Below are 19,554 nucleotides of genomic sequence, written 5' to 3'. Positions count from 1 at the left end.
GACTACCTTGAGTGGTTCCGAGTTCAATCCCCAGTACCTAAATAAATAAATATATAAATAAATAAATGAAATAAATAAATAAATAAATAAATAAAAATAAGTGTCAGGCAGTGAAGCAAACGTTAAAGGTCCTTGTGAGTGTGGGGACCTGGGAGACTATGTAGGTTTTGCACTTGTTAAACGGCTCTGGCCATGTGCAATATTCCACTCCGAAGTGACTGGAGGGAAGAGTGATTCTTGATTTATTTCCATTCAAGGGAATGTGTATGGATTCTATTTTCTAGTTTTAACTAATTTCACCCTAAGTGAAATGATTGTAAAGATCCCTACAGAGACTAGAGTTGGAAATTGACATTTTGCATGCAAGTCCAAATGAATGATAAAAATTTACCAAACTGATAGTCATTTTACTTCTAGAATAATCTTCCTATAGCCAGATCATGATGCAAAAATAACAATGTAGTCAGATCTGACAAAAAGCTAGATTTTTTAAATTTAAGTAATTTGAAATATGAATTTTAAAACTACTATCAAATAGAAGGTATCGTACTGTGGGTATTTCTTCTTTGAATTACCTAATGATGATATGAAGCCACAGCAATTAGCAATGTTTTCAAAATACTGCTTTTTTTGAGCTTATGTTTTTCAATTTACACTGCATACTTAGAAGTTTTTCCTCAAGAGTGTGATATCTCTGGCCTCAAGCAACTTCTTCCAAAGAGCACTAACATCCCATGATATTGGCATTACAGGTCTGGGTACAAAAGGACTGAAGGGCTCCACAATCATTCAAGTTTGGAAAATGTTGCTGCCAAGGGCCATATTCTGTATTTGTAATCATCAAAACACAATACATAAAGACTCTAAGAAATTCTGTGCTTAAAATCCATTTAATTTATCTCACACCTATTTTAGCTAAGAGCCTTGTTCCCTCACACTTTAGAACAGTGTTGATATCACTTATTTTGGGGGGTGTACTCTGTAAAATATGCTACAGGAGACCTGGTGCATTTACTGCAAGAAAATGTCAGTATTGATATTACATACAAAGCATAATCCAAAGATACAGATAAGAGCCTTTTACATATTATAGTTAAATACAGTAGGCTGTATTTACAGTTGGCTGTGACATTTATTAATAATATTTCTTTGGAGTATGTTTTACTGTCTTAAAACATTTGTTTCCCTATTTTTAAAGTAGAGCCAATGATAAATAGCCTGTTGATTGTTTTTTACAAAAAAAAAGTGATTAAATGAGGAGTAAATAAGATAATACATGGAAAAGTTCTCATATAGCACTTGGAACCCACTAGAGACTCAAATAACTGTATATTTTTTTAACAAAAACACTATTTTATAAATATCTTTGCTCCAAACTAAAATAATAAACATAAATTACCAGTTAGTTAATAATACACTACAATAATCATTATTAGACCTAATCTGTAGGACACAAATACGGAAAGATGAAATTCATAGCAACTCATTAAAGATGATATTCTAAAGTTTAATTATAACTTTTAGAATATTTATAAAAGAAATTGATAGAATTTATTTTCCACACAGCTCAAATTTGTTAAATAATAAATATAAATCAATTTTATGAATTATTTTCTATATGTTTATTAGTATAGATAAGTTAGGATGAAAAGTACTTAATAGTAACAGTACTTAAAGGTGATGCTATTTCTAGAAATCATTGCCTACTGCGCACACACACCTTTAAAGCTTTTTCAAAGCATATCACTGAACCTGGATCCTCCCACACGGAAATTCTAGAGCTGACACTAAGGAGTGAGTGCAGGCTTCGGTATCTTACCAGGTTCTGCACCATGCACATCCTTTCACTTCTCAATTCAGCTACTAGTCCATATATGTCCACAAAGTCATGGTCATTTATGTGTTGTGTTAGGTGGTCCAGAGCAATAAAAACTCCAGTCCTTCCCACTCCAGCACTGCAGGAAGAAATCACAGAAAATTTGTTCAATAAAGGTTTGCTAGGGCAGGAGATGTAGCTCAGTGGAAGAGTGCCTGCCTGGCAAATGTGAAGCCCTAAGTTTTATTCCTGGTAACAAATAAATAAATAAATAAAATTTGCTCACTTTGAAAGTTGTGAAGATACATGAATTATGATAAAAATAAATTCTAAAGAGTTTCTTTTCTTATTTGGAGGTAGATTTTCTTCTAAGTGTCTCTGGATTTTACTGTTACCAAGACTGTGTTAAAACATAGCAGACTGATTATCAATAATACCTTATTAAATATTTGAGTTTTTCTTATCTTTTAACGAGTTGACTTTCACTCCTTCCATAATGTTTTAGGTAGAATTGGTAAAGTATGGAGAAGAATTTTTTTAAAAAATCATTTAACACTGAGTACTAGAAACTTCATATTGATGACATTTTCAATTTTTATTATGAAGAATGTCAAGTATCTACCTAATTCAAATATAAATTTCTCTGAGTGATATTGAAAATAATCATTTTTTTCACTTTCTCTGAACGTTTTATACTTACTATAGATAATGAAATTGACACATTATTTCCTTTTAAGAAACTAAATACCCTGCCAGGCATAGTGGTCCACACCTGTAGTCCTAGCACTTGGGAGGCTAAGGCAGGAGGATCACTGTGAGTTTGAGACCAGCCTGGGCGACATAGTGAGTTCCAGGTCAGTCTCAACTACCTACTTAGACCCTGTTAAAAAAAAAAAAAAAGAAAGAAAGAAAGAGAAAAGAAAAGTGAGTTTGACCAGCCTGGGCGACATAGTGAGTTCCAGGTCAGTCTCAACTACCTACTTAGACCCTGTTAAAAAAAAAAAAAAAGAAAGAAAGAAAGAGAAAAGAAATGAAATACTCAAAGACAGGTGCTTCCTAAAAATTATTAATTTATAAACCTCCCAAGATTGATTCAGAAATTCCTATTAGAAAGATAAGATTCCTAAGTACAGAAATTATTAATATAGGAATAAATAAAAAAATTTGGAAGGTTCACTAATCTTATAAATATTGCTTTGAACCACATGGAAATGCCATTTTTATAAGTAATGAGTCAAATATCAGCAATTTCATATGATTCAAACTAAAATCTTGTATGGCAATATAAAACCGATAATGATAACATGTGTACTCATGTGCCTGAGCAGAGAAACCAGAGTTTAAATCATTCAATATATTCCTAGTACCAGACACTGTTCTAGGTATCTTGGGTGTAACAGTTAACAACATAGTCTCCATTTATAATGGAGCTTATAATCTAAGGGACCATGGTGCACAGGCACTGTGTGTGCTTCATAGTAACAAGTGCCAGGAAGGAAGATATATCATCAGCTTAAGACAAATACAGGGTGCTAAGCTTGAATAAGGTCAACAGAAAAAGCATCTCAAATAATACAATATTTGAAAAGAAACAAGATTAGGGAACACCCCGGTAAGTACTCAGAGAGGATCACTGAACCCTGAGAACAGGTATTAATGTGAGGAGGTTCTATGTCTGGAAGAAGAGCAAAGAGACCAGGGAGGCAAGAGGACAGTGGAGAAGGTAAGCGAGGTAGCCAACGATCAGAGCATTTACCGGTGGATTACCTGTGGGATGTGGGAGAAGAAGGTGAGGAGAGTTAAGGATAACTTGAGGGCTTATGGCCTAAGCAGAAGGAGTTTGCACTTTTCCAAGACTGGAACAAATGAAGAGTTGGGGCTTTGAGTCAAGTATTCTGCTTTGGACTCATCAAATTTATAAAAGTTTCAGTTTTTATGTTTGCTTAAATCACACACGAGCAAACACTCTACTCTTTTCGAACTTGCAAAAAAAAGTGTTTTTCTTTTTAAATAGCTTTTAGCAAAAGTGTCAATGTACATTCAAGGTATATATAAGCTGAAGGCAGCTTTGTTACCTTCATTTATTTCCCATTAGTCATCATTGATACCAGCATAGAATCAATCACTGACTCTAGAAGCAAAGCAACATATTTTTTACATTGTATAATATTATGTTAAAAGTTCATGTATGTAGTGGGAAATTAAATTGAGAGAGTAAGAATGAAGCTTTAAGAATGAAGCTTTTACTTTTTGTATTATATGCTTTATAAATATAGATAAGGTTCACATAATTCATAAGGAGCAAGAATTTATGTTTCATTCTTATAATATGAAAGTTCAAAGTAGTCAAGAAAATATATAATAATCTAAAATTATATATTGATGTTCTTTTCTTTAAATATAGACTTACAATTGTATGGATTTATCTTTTCTCATATATTCAACATTATCGTGTACTGTTAGAAAAATTTTTAAAATATACTATTAATGGAAAAGTATATTTTATTGTTTTAAAAAGATAACACGACATTTACTATTTTAACAATATTTAAGTGTACTACTCAGTGGCATTAAGTACATTCACAATGTTGGGTGGCGACCACCACTATCTAGTTCTAGAACTTTTTCATCATACCTGAAAATAAGTCAGTATCCCTTATATATTAGTCTAATTTCTATGACTATGACAAAATATCTGGGATTGTCAATTTATTTATTTTTTGTTTGTGTTTTTGAGACAGGTTCTTACTATGTAGTTGAGAGTGACCTGGAACTCACTATGTAGTCCAGGCTGGTCTCGAACTCACAGCAATCCTTCTGCCTCAGCCTCCTGAGTGCTGGGATTACAGGCGTGCACCACCACGCCCTGCTTGTATTGTCAATTTAAAGGAGAAAAGGTTTAATTTGGCTCAAGGTTTTGCCTGCTGGGACAATAGCCTTAGGCTTCCTTGTGGAGGAAAGCAGCTCAGGTTGGTCAGGAAGCAAAGAAAGAGCCTGACTAGAAGGGGCCAGAGACAAGATATAGCACCAATGGTCATGCTTCTGTGATCCACTCCCTTCAGCTAGGTCCTAATTCCCTGTTACCCAAGTTTCCATCATCTCCCAATAATATTTTCAAATTATGAATCAACAACAGATGACATTAGAGCCCTTGAGATCTAATCACCTTCCCAAAGCCCCACCTCTAAACATTCGAGCCTCTTGGGGGACACTTTAGATGCAAATTATAGTATCTCCTTTCCCTGGTACTGTAGGTAAGATCTAAAATGCCCCTCAAAAGAATAGTTTCTCTGTATGAAAAACTAAAAGTGTAAATAAGTTTCAAATTGTATAACTGATAATGTGAAATAGGGAGAAAAGGGCTAAAGGAGTAGGGGAAGTGGGTAGGGTAGGGGAAAGGAAAGAAGGGAAAAGACAACAATGAGAAAAGGAAAAAACTGGAAACAGTCTTCGTAAATAGGGAAGGGTGGAGGGGGTGAAGGCAGGGCAGGGGTAAGGGAAAAAATGAGAACCAAGAAACAAAATGTAAAGGTGCAAGATCCCAATGATGAAGGTAACTATACTGTATACCTAAAAAGTACCAATAAAATTAATGAAAAAAAAAGTCTCACAGTCAACAGTGGAGTCCGATTAGAAAGGAGGACGAGTCACTGGTGTTTGACTTACAAGGTAGTCAAACCGCGCTTCCCTTTTCTCTCTGCTTCCTGCCTGAACAGCTTTCCTCCCTCGAGCCCTTCTACTGTGTTACTCCTGCCTTGGAACTGGCCAGCCATCAACTGAACCCACTGAGTTGTGAACAAATAAACTTCTTCTTTAAGTTACAAGTGTCAGGAATTTTTGTTCCAGAGATAGGGACATATCTACATATCTAGAAAGAATTTTCAATGATAGCCTTAAGATTTATTTCTAAAAATATTAAAGACCAATGACAAGCTTGAAGAAAACTATCCATGTGTAATCATAGTATATTAACTATGACCAAAGATCTAGTGAAAAAAATTTGAAAAGTTAAAATTTTGTAAAAATCTAGAACCATATTTGAATTGATCACTGAATTTGATTTTTATTTTATTTTCTGACCTTTTCTTTGTGATTTAGAAATCTAGAAATTATTTTCTACAAAAATTTTTTACTTTGTGATAGAATAATAGCAATTAAAATAATGACAGACAAGCTATTTGTAATATTTATAAAATCCTATACAAACATAAATATACACACAGTGATGCACTATTAAAACATATTGTAATGGCCTTGGAAAATCATAATCCAATATTTTAGGAGAATTTATGCACTGAAGTTTCTTTTTTCCTGCTTTTAGTCACTTTTGCCACTCATTTCATTTCTGTTATTTGAACAATTTAGAAAGCTACACCCTGACTTATTATAATCAGCAAAATGCCTGAAAATTGGAACCTGAAATGAATCTACATTAATATTATGTAAAAATAAAATTTGTTATCCTGATAATAAAAAGACCTTAATTCAACACCACTTAATAGCATTTAATAGAGGACTCTATAAATATTCTTACCTGCAGTGAACAATCATAGGTGTGGTGTCATGAGCTCTGCTTGCTCGAACCAGTTTCACAAAGTGAATGAGAGGAGTACTATTTTCTGGAACCCCATGCTCAGGCCAACCAGTGAAGTTACACTGTCGAACAGTCATGCAATCCCCATGCTAGACAAAGTAGCAGGTTTACAAATAATAAAATTATGCAAGTACTAAATGAAGGTTGAAAACAACTGTCAGTTTTTGGAGGTAATCTTAAGAAAGTAACTATCTACAAAGCAGAAAAAAATGTTTTCTTTATTTCCTGTTTATATCTTTTATTGTTGCAATAAAGAGAATCACTTTTCAGTGTGAGTGCCAAAAATAAGAAAGGTTGCAAATAGATCTGAATATAGAGTGTTGATCTCAAATCAAGTTAGAACCCTAAACTTTGAAACAACTTTGGCCCCAAAACTTGAACATGTTGACCAATTACAAAAAAACACAGATAGGGAAAAAAATAAAAACCAAGATATATCATGTAAAGGTACAAGATCCCAATGATGAATGTAACTATATTGTATACTAAAATGTACCAATAAACTTAATGAAAAAAAACACAGATAGTATGTCTAATATGTCAGAAAATATAAAGATCATTATATAATTTTCCATGTAGATAAGCCCTTATATAAACCAGTAAGTATATCAGGATCCTGCACTATCACTGCCATACTGGTTCTGGGTTAAATAGAAAAATCAAGTTATTCAAATTCAAATAGAGATGGATGATTTGGAAGATTATTGTCATAGGCCAAATATTTCTTCATCAAGTATATTCAGCAATGTAATTGTTTTTCTTCAGTTTTGTTTTTATCAACCTAAGAATTTGATACTAATTGGTTAATATATCCCTTAACTGATCTGGTATTAAATACAGTGAGATAGATACTGATATAAGATACTAATTTGAAACTTGTTTAGAAACACATGGAAACATATGAATGAATATAATTGAAAGAGATAGTTATAGAAATTAATTCTACTCTAGACAATTAGATCACAATATTTTACATCATGTTCCTTTCTCTTTGCTTTTTTACCCTTTCAATTTTCAGATCCCTGATGGTCCAATCTATTTGAATCTCTTCCATAATCTTTGTAATAACTATATCTCCAAAGAAGGTGACTGGTTTGTTGTCCTCTGGCCAGTACTGATGACATCTGATCTGTATTTAGAGAAAATAACCAGTGAAAAGAATCACTGTTACATTGACATCTATCTATCTATCTATCTATCTATCTATCTATCTATCTATCTCATTGAATGTATCTCACAGTATTGCTATTAACTTAAAACTGCTTTATAGACATCTAAATTAATGCATTAAATGAATTAAAATGTAGCCAAAATATTCATACATATCAACACAAATATAAAATATTTTGAAAAGATTTTTATATAACTTACCCGTCCTTTTTCAAAGCACTGTGTTAACATTACTAATGTCTTTGCTCTGGTTTCCCACACCATTCTCCAAAAATCTCCAACTGTTCCTGGTAATGGACCTTGAGTAGCAATAAATTCATTGGGACATAAATAGCCCTAGAAGGATATAATTTACATATACACCATCAATGTTTATACCAATGTAGTATTTCTTAGCATTTGATCAATACCTGACAAATATATTTGCCGTAATATGATCTAATGTTTTAAAGTATTGTATTTTTTATTGTAAATAGTTTTGGTTACTCAAAATATTGAACATCTACTTGTTCCCATTAAGTTTACTGGTACCTTTTAGGTACACAGTACAATTACCTTCATCATTGGGATCTTGTACCTTTACATGATGTATCTTGGTTCTTATTTTCTTCCCCATACATCCACTTTTAACCACATACTCTACTACAGTGTAACAAATTTGCGGATAGACTGGATATTGGGAATGAGAGAAACAGAAAATCAATAATGACTCCAAAGGAAGGCAAAGAAGACATCAAGATGAGAAGATTGATAGGATAAATCATCAGAAATTCATGTTGAATATATTAAACACATAATAGCTCTCAGACATTTGAGTGGGAATGCCATGAAAACAATTCAATATTTGAGTTTGGAATTCAGGAAGAAATCAGAAGTAGAGAGATAAATTTAGAAGTAATCAGCATACAGCTCTTATTTAAAGTCAGGAGAGCAGATGAGATCACGAAGGAGATTCATTTGGAAAGCGACAGAAAACTTAAGGATTGAGCTGTAGTTCATTTCAGGGTTTGGATGTCGAGGAGATGAGAGAGAACCAATGGGACTAAGATGAAAGCATGAGAGCAGCTGCAAGATCAAATAAAGTGGGGACTGACGCTTGATGCTAGTTTTTTTGAATAGTTAATTGTGACCTTGAAAACAGCAGTTTTAATGTTTTGTTTGCCTAGCATCTGAGCCTAACATGAGTGGAACTGTTAACAGAAAAAAGAATTAGATATAGTAAGTACAGACAATTCTTCAAGGGGCTTTAGTATAAACGGGACATGGAAAAATAGGGAGCTACTAGAGAAAGCTATGATACCAAATGTATTTTTAATACATTTATATTTCAGTTGGAAGAATAAAATTAATGGGGCAGAAAAAAAAAAGAAAACTCTTCAATCCATCTTCTTGAGAGGCAAAGGATAGGCTATTACTTGAATATAGGACAGACAGTTCATTCACAGCCATAGGAGAAAGACTGATCGTATAAACACAGAAGCAGATAGAAAACTAGTAATTCATTCCATTTTATCTGTGAATCATAAAAATATCATCAGATGTAGGTGAAAATGGGGGATACGGTGTTGGTGGGAGAGAAGAAATGCCATAGTAGTCAGAAAGGAAGGTGCCTGTATGGATTAGGCCTGCAGTAGTAACTGACATTTTGGCACAGGGACCAGTTTTGTGGAAGACAAATTTTCCGTGGATGCGGCTAGAGGGTTTGGGTGGTACGGCATGTGGCGGGGTGGTTTCTGGATTAGATTCTTGCAGGGAGGGGGCAACCTAGATTTCTCCCATGCACAGTTCACAGTACAGCTCTTGCTCCTAAGAAGGTGATGCCACTACCCATACGACAGAAGCTCAGGCATAATGGGCGCAGCAGGAAGCAGCTGTAAATGCAGATTTGCTAGCTCATCTCTGCTCACTCCTGCTTTGTGACGCAGTGCCTAACAAGCCATACAGGTTACTGGGCTGGGACCCCTGGATTCGGAGACTGTAACATGTTCAAAAATATTTTTGAGATTAATGGTCATGAGTTTAACAAGACACACATTGGTGAAGTTATGAGCATGTCTCCAATTGCATCTAGTAGCACAGAGAACCCATGGAATGTTACATGTCCAAGATTTGGAATTTATCAAGCGATAGAGACTAAAAGAGAAAAAAAATCAAGAGTTGGGGGTATACACAATGAAGGAAACAAGACAATGAAAGGGAGCAAATGAAGTCTTGATAGGAATGGAAAAATAGTATGATAGGATTAACAGACTTTAGGTCAGAACAAAATTGAAGAATTATCAGAGGCCAGTGATCTGTGATGAAAGATTCTGTAAGATAACAAAATGCCTACAATCAAGATTATGAAGCAACACTTGCTGGTGATAAGATCTATACTGTGAACCAAATGATAAGGCTGAGCAGAGAACAAGTTACTGGAAGAGGTCAAGAAAATGATAGGCAGGGCACTGAATTAATATTCCATAGAGATTTTGTTATCACCTAGAACTATGACAGAAATAGTGTTGAGAGAGAAGCAGTAATTCTGGATAATAATTAAGAAATGAGAAAGAGTAACTTAGAAGATACTTCCAAAAGGAGGAATACAGCACTTATACTTAATGCCATGAATTCAAATTGGTGATTTTGGAGAGGAAGGAAGGAGAATGATCTTGACATGGCAATGAGGAAAGCAGTAACTTAGCCATATTTTATGCTTGAAGTGTATGGAAGAGAATACAAAACCCACTGTGAGCAATGTTCGGGAGGCAGTATCCTTCGGAGGGAACTGGACTTGACAGAGTTATTCACTGGATATCACATACTATATTTTCTACTGTATAAAATTATACTTTACATACATTAAATAATTGGGAGTGTTAGTTCTTTAAAAGTTTTAGCTAGAGAAAAATGATTCACAAAAATAACATTGTATAATCCATTTTTCAGCATAAAAACATGTTTAAAAACTTATGTTAATTTTTAATATAACCATGCATTGATGTGCCATCTGTTATTTAATTATATTTCTAAGTGGCCACACTTCCACCACCTTGATTTCCATGTAGAGAAACTAAGATACACTTACATTTTCCTCCTGTAAAGAAAAAAATTTTTTAAAGAAAGGCTTAGAAGTCTGGAAGTAAGTTTTTAAAGACATATTTCTACTGTGTTTCATGAGCATGAAGGGAGAGATGCCACTTCTGTTTATTTCTGCCTACATTTTCTTAATATTTGTGTGGAAACTTGAATTGTTCTGAGCAGGACCTTCACAAGTAGGAAGTTGTCCTTTAACTGAAATGTAGAATTAGGCTGGTTTTTAAAGTTCTGTAATAATAATAACAACAAAGTGTGAACTTCATTTCATATGTCAGCTTTCATTAACGATCTTTGACTATGGATGGGACTTTTCACTGCAACCCTTAATTTAGCTTCCTGGGATTCAGGCACTACTGATCAACATCAACAATGATAAAAGTAACACGCTTTTACTAAGTGCTTCCGATGCCATCCACAACTTATCTTCTTTAATGTCTGTGGCAGCCTTCAAGGAAAGTCTATAAAGAAATTTAACCTAAAGAGTTTAAAGTCATACAAATACAAAATTGTATGCAGAGAAGAAATGTGAATCTAGATATATCTGAGCTCTGCTGCATACATACATACCCACCTAAATATAATATTCCTTTTTATAAACTCATTTGCTCATTAGTGTCTTCTACAATCCAGCCATTATAGAACTACATGTTAAAATAGTAATTTAACCACTGCCTGAAAAATAATAGTTTTCTCTTTATTTGAATGAATTATGAATGCATAATTATTATTCAGTTACATGCAGTCAATGTATACATGCAGTAGTTAGTTTCAGAGTAGTGCAGGTATATGGAGCAGGCAATAACAATTTGTCATTGCGTTCAGACTTCACTATTCACAAATTTGGACTATGTAGAGCTAAATTATCTGTACACCTTTTCAATAGTTCCTGTATTAAATTTAGTGAATGTAGGAGTTTTCAATAAATTTTCTTAATTTAAATGAATTTTTTTAAAGGAAAAAAGCAATTAGTATAGGCAATGACAATAATGTATAAGCCAAGAGACTAGAATTCTGGTTTGGGCTTTATTCCTTCTAGATGTGTACCTGTCTGAGCAGGTCATGTAAATTAGCTAATTCTACTTTCTAATTATAAATCTGAAATAACAATTATTTTCTGATATACCCTATAGAATAATTTTGAATGCTAGCTGTAAGAAATTGGATATAAAGTGTTTAAGTTGTAAAGTGCTACACAAAACTTCAAAAAATAAATAGTAAGGAACCTTTAAACTATATTCACATTATATATAAATAGTGATCTCAGTGTCTCGTAGTGTGACCTTTAACAGCTTCTCTAGACATCGATGTAAGAAAGTCAGTAGGCTAACCTCTAGGGAAAAAGTGTAAAATGTATACTTACATTTAATTCAATAAACATGGCCAACTGCTTTCTTTAAAGAAAATTGTTGGGAATTGATGGTGATATATTGGTATATACTTATATGTATATGTTTGTATATACCCATTTTTCCCCTGAAATGATTACAATTCCATTGAATGCTGAAATAATTCATCTTAATATCTCTCAAACTGTCTAGCATATACTTGTCACTAATGTGCACATGTGTATATATGTATATGTGTTTGTACATGTGTGTGTGTATTGTGGAATCTTGATACATGTTAAATGACGGGTATTAATGCCCTGAAGGTCAAATCCTCATTCTTAAGGTGTTTAGGTAAGAAGAAACATACATGTATATCTTCATATAGTGCCAAGTACCTTATGTACTTGCTTATACAGCAATAAATACAATACATTTAAATTAGAAATGATGAAGGCTAGATTAAATATACAAATATAAAAGGACCAAAGAGGAGAGAACAAATACACTCATTAGCTTATAAAATGATTCTCCAGCTTATTTGCACTTTATTTTTTAGATATTCAAATTTCTTTAGAATTATAAACCTCTATCAAAGTGGGAATGCATATGTTTCTGATGCTATTACAGCACACTTGCCTTGGAGCCTTTATGAGATAATTTTGAGGGTTCAGGGACTTCCCCTTGTCCATAAAATCATAATTTCATTGATAAACTTCCTTGAAGAAATTTCTAAACTTATCTGCATACTTAGTAGCTCCTTATGTGGCTGCAATCTCTCTTTTCCTTTCTATCTCTCCTGTAATCCATCCTTCATCGAAAATTTACAGGCTTTCCCACAACACAATGGCCAAGAATGACCAAAAAGAAAGAAATGTACAAATTCATATTAGCCTAGTTATACATGCTGGCCTGAAATAGTACACCCTCTAGACCCCAATCTTTTGGCACCAGAGACCTGTCTGATGGAGAACAATTTTTCCTTGGAGAAGGGAGGAGAAGATGGTTTGGGGAGGATTCAAAGGAGCCCCCACCCTAGATCTCTCCAGGCACAGTTGACAGTAAGTAGGGTTCCACTCCTATGAGAATCTCATGCCCCACCATTCTGACAGGAAGCATTTCTCAGGCAGTAATGTGAGCAATGCAGAGCAGCTGTAAATACAGATGAAGCTTCGGATGAACTGGAGACCCCTGCTCTAGATCACCTGCTGGTCCTCCTTTTTTCACTCCCCAGATTTAGTATCCAGAATTTATGTATATTTGGCCTCTGTCTTTTTATCCTGGGACATATGTTCATGTACTTTTAGATGGAGGTGCCATATGACAAAATGGTAAGAGAGGAGAAGGAACTGAGGTGGTGGAAATTTTTCTGAGGTGAAAATGGCCTGAATATTGAGAAATGAAGTCCAATACAATCTCATGGCTATGTTTGTTCTTGTTGTCCTTGGTATTCCCAGCAAAGGCTATTTCCTTGAAAACTAAAAGCAATACAATGTGCAACTCACTTTAATATGGAAATCTGCTTTCACATAAAGTGTATTCCATCTTGGCCTGCTTACTATGCAGCTCAGTTATGATTATGCATATCATTACATATGCATTGTAGTAAATGTTGTAAGATTTACTATACTATAACATTTGTTTATAACAGAACATCTCTGTTATACTGCTCATACCACATTATCACTTGTTCATGGAAGCCTGCTGACAACCTAGAGTATTTAGAGGGAACACTGGGGGTTCATAAATATTACTTTGTTTATATAGTCTGTGTGCTTCAGTTACACCTACTAAAATCATCTGTTTTCCTCCTTATGTTCATATCCTGCACTATCAGTTTACCTCAATATTTTGTGGAACATTAGGAGAGCTTGAGCTATTGATTTGTATCTACTTATACTTACTGGTGAATAAAAACTGGTACAAATTAATAGGTCACTTATACAACCAGTAACCTCTGTCCTACTCTATAGCCTCATAAGACATTTGATCATTAGAGCAGCTATTAAATTTAACAACCGTAACATTTCAGCAAAATGTTTACAGATAAATTTTATATATATATATATATATATATATAGTACTGGGGAAACTCGGGTCCTTGTGCTTGCAAAGCAGGTGGCAGCACCACTGAGCTAAATCCCCAGCCCACTAATAAATTATATTTTTAAGGAAATCAATCAGTTGATAAATGAATAAAATGTCATCAAAATAGTTAATCCAATCAAGATGATTATTTCAACAGATTTAAATTTTTGTCAAAAAAAGAATGAAATTCAAAGAATGCTTCACCTTCTCTAACCACTCTTACTTATCCTCTTAAGAAGTCTTAAATTATCCCATTATTCAGTCCTTAAACAGTAGGACCCAAAGTATTATAGTTTTGGAGTAATTATCAACCAGAATGAGATGTAGAATGAAATTTCCTACCATCTCGTCACCGAAGCTTGGAGGTAATAAAACAGGGGACAAGTATGTTGGATGTTGGGGAAAAGATTAAGCCCTGAGAAGAGCCTCAAAAGAACTGAAGGATGTGGCAGGCCTGGGTGAAAAGATCTGTGACTAGGAAAATAATGATGATGGCGCTGACAATACACCTATGGAAAATGTAAGATGTAGAGGAAATTCTCAAGTATCTGTAGTTTCGTGTGATGAAAATGTTTAACCTCACTATGTATTAGAACTGAAGCCAGTGGGTGCAAATATAAGGGATTTTACCTTGATTTGAAATATCTGTATTGAAGAGATAAAGATATAATCATCTGCTTTTAAAAAAGTGGATGAATCAATGCCAAGAGAAGTTGGCATTTAATTTTGATGAATCTTTTAGAAAAATTTCAATGTAAATGTCAGAGTAATTGGAAAAAAGGGTGCATGAATGTGTCAACTGAGGTTTGAGTACATACGTTTCTAATCACCTGTGATAGTGACAACTATTGACAGAACAGAAGAATCATAGAGAAAGAAAGAAAGAGAAAAATTTTGGTTTCATTAAATTTTCAATCCAAAGCAGGGCGTGGTGGCACACACCTGTAATTCCAGCACTTGGGAGGCTAAGGCAGGAGGATCACTGTGAGTTCAAAATCACCCTGGGCTACATAGTGAGTTCCAGGTCAGTCTCACCTACATAGTGAGATCCTGTCTCAAAAAAATTTTTTTTCAATCCAATTCACTAAGCACTCATGTATTATGTAAAAGATGAATAGCTATAACGGAGTGCACATTCTGTAAGTAGTTGAGAATGAAAACTACAAGATATCATCATCCCCCTTGGACTGTAAATCTAGAAGGGAAAAATTACCAAACAGATTTTTAAACTATATGCTAATGAGTGACCATTTCATTAATTTTTCACTGAACATGAGGTTGGTAGTCCTCACTACATACAAAGAATACACGAACAAAGCAGACGAAACAGTGGAAAGAACAGGACATATAAAGTGAAACTGTACGTCTGTCATGAACTGCTGAAATGATTGCATATAAATAGAAATCTATTAGATGCCTCTGTATGCCTACATATAAAACAGGGGTGCATAGTGTTGTTGTAGGTGCTGGCACATTAAGATCCATGGATGATTTTTTGTTTTAAATACTTAAAAGGAAATAAAATTTCTGTATTTGTAATTTATAAAAATATAAATATATAAAAATAGTAACTTACAGAAACATAGCTGGCATTAATGTAATCCGATCCTGGAATACTAGCATCAGCTATTAGCTTCACTCTGTTATTATTATCTACGAAGAAAATATAAGTAATAAATGCTAATTGTCTTTTTAACTTTTCTATTTTCATTGTAAAAGTAATATGAATTCATAACATAATATTACAGCTTTATAGATGGGTATAAAATAAAAGAAATTCCCTCATCCCATATTTCTATCACCTAAAGATAGTCACTGTTAATATATTTCTTTATATGTATTTCCAGAATTTTATATAAATATTCTTAGGAAATTAGCTAAAATGGTATGATAGACTGTTTGGCAAGTTAATTTTTTTCTTTAAGTTTATAGGTACTAAGGTATACAGTACAGTTACATTCATTATCAGGATCTTATACTTTTATATGATGTATCTTGGTTCTTATTTTTTCCCCATACCCCTGCCTTCCCTTCACCCCATCCACCCTTCCCTATTTACAAGACTGTTTCCATTTTTTCCTTTTCTCATATTTTTCTTTTCCCTTCTTTCCTTTTCCCAACCCTTCCCATTTCCCCTTCCTTTAGCCCTTTTCTTCCTATTTCACATTATTAATTATACAATTTAAACTTTATTTAACTTTTGGTTTTTCACACCAGAGAAACTATTCGGTATTCACATGTGTGTTCTATTAATTTCACTTAAGAGTATAGCCTCGATAAGCATCTCTTTAGCTATAAATGTCTCTAGTTTCTCATTCTTTATGGCTGAGTAGTACTCCATTTTACAGAAAAACCACATCTTCTTTATCCAGTCTCCAGTTGATGGGCAATTGGGCTGTTCCCATTTTTTTTTCTATATTTTTGGTATCAGGGATCGAACTTGGGACCTTGTGCTTGTGAGGTAGGTGGTGGCCCCACTGAGCTAAATCCCAGGCCCTCCAAGTTTTAGCTATTACAAACTGTGGCAAGTTACTTTTTAAATTTACCTAATATTTCCATATAGACATAAATATCCCTAGCTCATTATTTTAAAAGACAGTATTTTATTTCAATATAATATGTTTAATAACTGTCATGATTAAGTTGATCTCATTTGTTGTTATAAAATGATGAATATAACTGAACTTTTTGCATATATGTAGGTGTATATTTGTAGAATATACTACCAGCAGTGAAATTATCAAATCACATCTCTCTAATTTTAAAGACACTGCCAAATTATTGTCTAATATTATTAAATCCGACTCTGAGCAGGTGAGCAACTCTGTATTCTCTTATTTTCATTATCACCAAGTAGTAAATGTCCTAATTTATGTTCTAGCCATAGATATGAATTGATGCTTCATGGTGTTTATATAATTTACTTAAATACAAGTGGAATTGAGCTTTGCTTATGTTTTCAGGTCATTTCAAATGATTTTTCTGTTAACTGTATCTTCAAATGTTTTATTTTTTAATTTTTAATAAATATTTTATGCCGGGCTATCTACAGCTTTTTTCAAATCAACCAAGTTTCTTTGATTTTATAACTTGTCTTTGGTCCTACCTTGTTTTACATAAATTTGTATTATGTAATCAAATTGCTCATTATTTTTATTATGGCTTCTGAATTATGTGCATCATCAAAGTTGTCAGAAAATATTCTTATTTTTACAAATATTCTCTAATTTCTGAAATTTTAATGGATTTCTATGGTATACATTAAAGTATTTCACTTTTATTTATTGATATATATTCTTTTTAAGAAATAACTTATACCTTATATCTTTTAGTTATTGTTACATGGAATAACAAACAGTCCTAATCTTTCAAGATTCCATCCTTACCCTAATTCAAAATATTGCCTTTATCATGCACTATATTTTTCTATGCTTTTAGGTATTTTCTTTAGAATATTTTAAGATCTTATGATATTAGATACCTTGTACCCATTATTTTTCTTCAAAGTATCAGATATTATGCTTTCCTATTTTACCAAGTTTATATAATAATTGGACTGTCCAGGGAAAAGTTAACTGATCATGAGAATGAAATAATATATCAATTAATAGTATTTTGAAGATTTCTGATGTTGCAGTTTTCATGGAAGAAAAATAGGTGAAGTAATAGGAATGTGTTGGAATTCCTGTTACTCACCTCTCATAAAAATGGCCTTGGTTAAACTACTTAACTTTTCTGGTCTTTAGTTACCTCAACAGGAACATGCAGTTACAATATTTATTTTGAATAATCTTTTTTTTTGGGGGGGTACAAGGGATTGAACTCGGGTCCTTATGCTTGCAAGGCAGGCCACTGAACCGCTGAGCTAAATCCTTGGCAATTTTGTATAACCTTGATGAGGAAAATTTAATATGAAAGCTTATAGCAAGTGCTCAATACAGACTCATGTTCTCCAAGTTTAATTATATATATTAAAATGATTAAATCATGTTGTTAGAAATACCATTACCTAGCTAATGTGTTAAATTTAGATGGCAAATAGTTAAACTTTTGCAAGTGACTCATGCTGACAATGAATTCTGTAATGATCTGTTTGAATGACACTGTAGGTAGTTTTATAACTCAGGAAGGAAAGCCATCATGTTTTGATGCACTCGATGTGCCTGTTTATAACTAGCTGAGTCAACAAGCTAAACTTTTCTTCATGGTGTTGGAATATTAAGGTCATGGTGTGCTGTCAAACAGAGATTTGGAAATCTCTTCTGTGAGTATTTGCTAATTCTAGTATCTAAAGCCCTGTAAACTAATATCTTCTAAAATGCCCTGGGTATTTTAAATTCTGCTTCCTACGTTACTGAAACAAAGCACTTTACTAGCTGGCTTAAACTATACTTTAGATTCTGTAAAACATATTCATTCCAGGGCCTGGGATTTAGCTCAGCGGTTCGGTGGCCTGCCTCACAAGCGCATTGACCCCAGTTCAATCCCTGGTACCAAGAAAAGAAAAAAAAAAATTCATTCCCTATAGGGAGAGCTATATTTCTTTAACGTTATGGGTTCTCCACAAGAAGAATGAGATAGTCTAAATATCTTGTTTTTGTTTGTAGTATTTGTGTGTCTGTGTGAAACAAGGATATCTTGCCCATAAAGGAGGCTATATCTTTACAGTTTGGTTTCCAACCCCAGTTAGAGAAGTGCACTTGTTATCTCCAGGGTGCTGACCCCAAGGGGCTATACTTAATCTTATTCACTCAGAAAGCTAGCAGCTTTTATTTATTATTTTATTAGTAATATTTGCAGTATGTAATGGTAACATTCATTGTGGGAACTGATACATATATATTACATATCTTGAGTCTTTTTACATCCTCTTGGAAGCAGATGACTAGTCATCGTAAGAACTGATTTCATTGAGTGCTTCCTGTGTTCTAGTACATGATCATTTCATCTAATTCTCACAGTTACCTTATGAGGTATAGAACACGGAACAATATGCCCCAATGGCTAAGGTAATTAATAGTAGATTGCACCATGGGAAGTCTGATTACTTTTTGTCTTTAGCCTCAGATAGAAACAGTTGAGGCAGTTATATTCTGAGTCCTTTGTATTATCTTAAGGTTTTTTTTTTTCTTCATTATATCAACCACTTTTCCATCCTATAAGTAATAAACTGGAATTATCTGGCTTTTTTACAGTCAAAATGAGAATGTACACAATAATAGATTGAGATTATAATCATAAAAGAATGAACAGTCACATTAAAAATGTCTTTTTAAGGGCTGGGGATTTAACTCAGTGGTTCTACCGCCTGACCTACAAGTGCAGGGTCCGGAGTTCAGTCCCCAGTACCAAAAAAAAAGTCTTTTCAAGATCTCAAATTTTACACATTTTAAATTATATATTTCCTGAACATAAGTTAGACATATTTGAGTGACTTCTTATATATTAACATTAATTTAATCATTTATACAATTTATAAAATA

General features: G+C 33.5%; 1 protein-coding gene across 1 annotated transcript in view; it reads right to left on the bottom strand.

Annotated features, from left to right (window-relative positions):
* Ptprq (protein tyrosine phosphatase receptor type Q) overlaps positions 1-19,554 on the bottom strand; it is a 217,497-nt gene that overhangs the window by 3,738 nt on the left and 194,205 nt on the right. The window contains exons 41-45 of the mRNA XM_033763494.1: positions 15,648-15,724; positions 7,782-7,916; positions 7,414-7,539; positions 6,351-6,499; positions 1,820-1,955 (exon numbers count right to left, since the gene is read on the bottom strand). Of these exons, the coding sequence (XP_033619385.1) occupies positions 1,820-1,955; positions 6,351-6,499; positions 7,414-7,539; positions 7,782-7,916; positions 15,648-15,724 (623 nt within the window). The remainder of the gene's footprint in view (positions 1-1,819; positions 1,956-6,350; positions 6,500-7,413; positions 7,540-7,781; positions 7,917-15,647; positions 15,725-19,554) is intronic.

The sequence above is a fragment of the Fukomys damarensis genome, unplaced genomic scaffold (assembly GCF_012274545.1).
Source record: "Fukomys damarensis isolate Sample0158 unplaced genomic scaffold, DMR_v1.0_HiC HiC_scaffold_15, whole genome shotgun sequence".
In the NCBI taxonomy this organism is placed as follows: domain Eukaryota; kingdom Metazoa; phylum Chordata; class Mammalia; order Rodentia; family Bathyergidae; genus Fukomys; species Fukomys damarensis.
The sequence above is the reverse complement of the archived record's forward strand: the minus strand, read 5'-3'. Positions and strand labels throughout refer to the sequence as shown.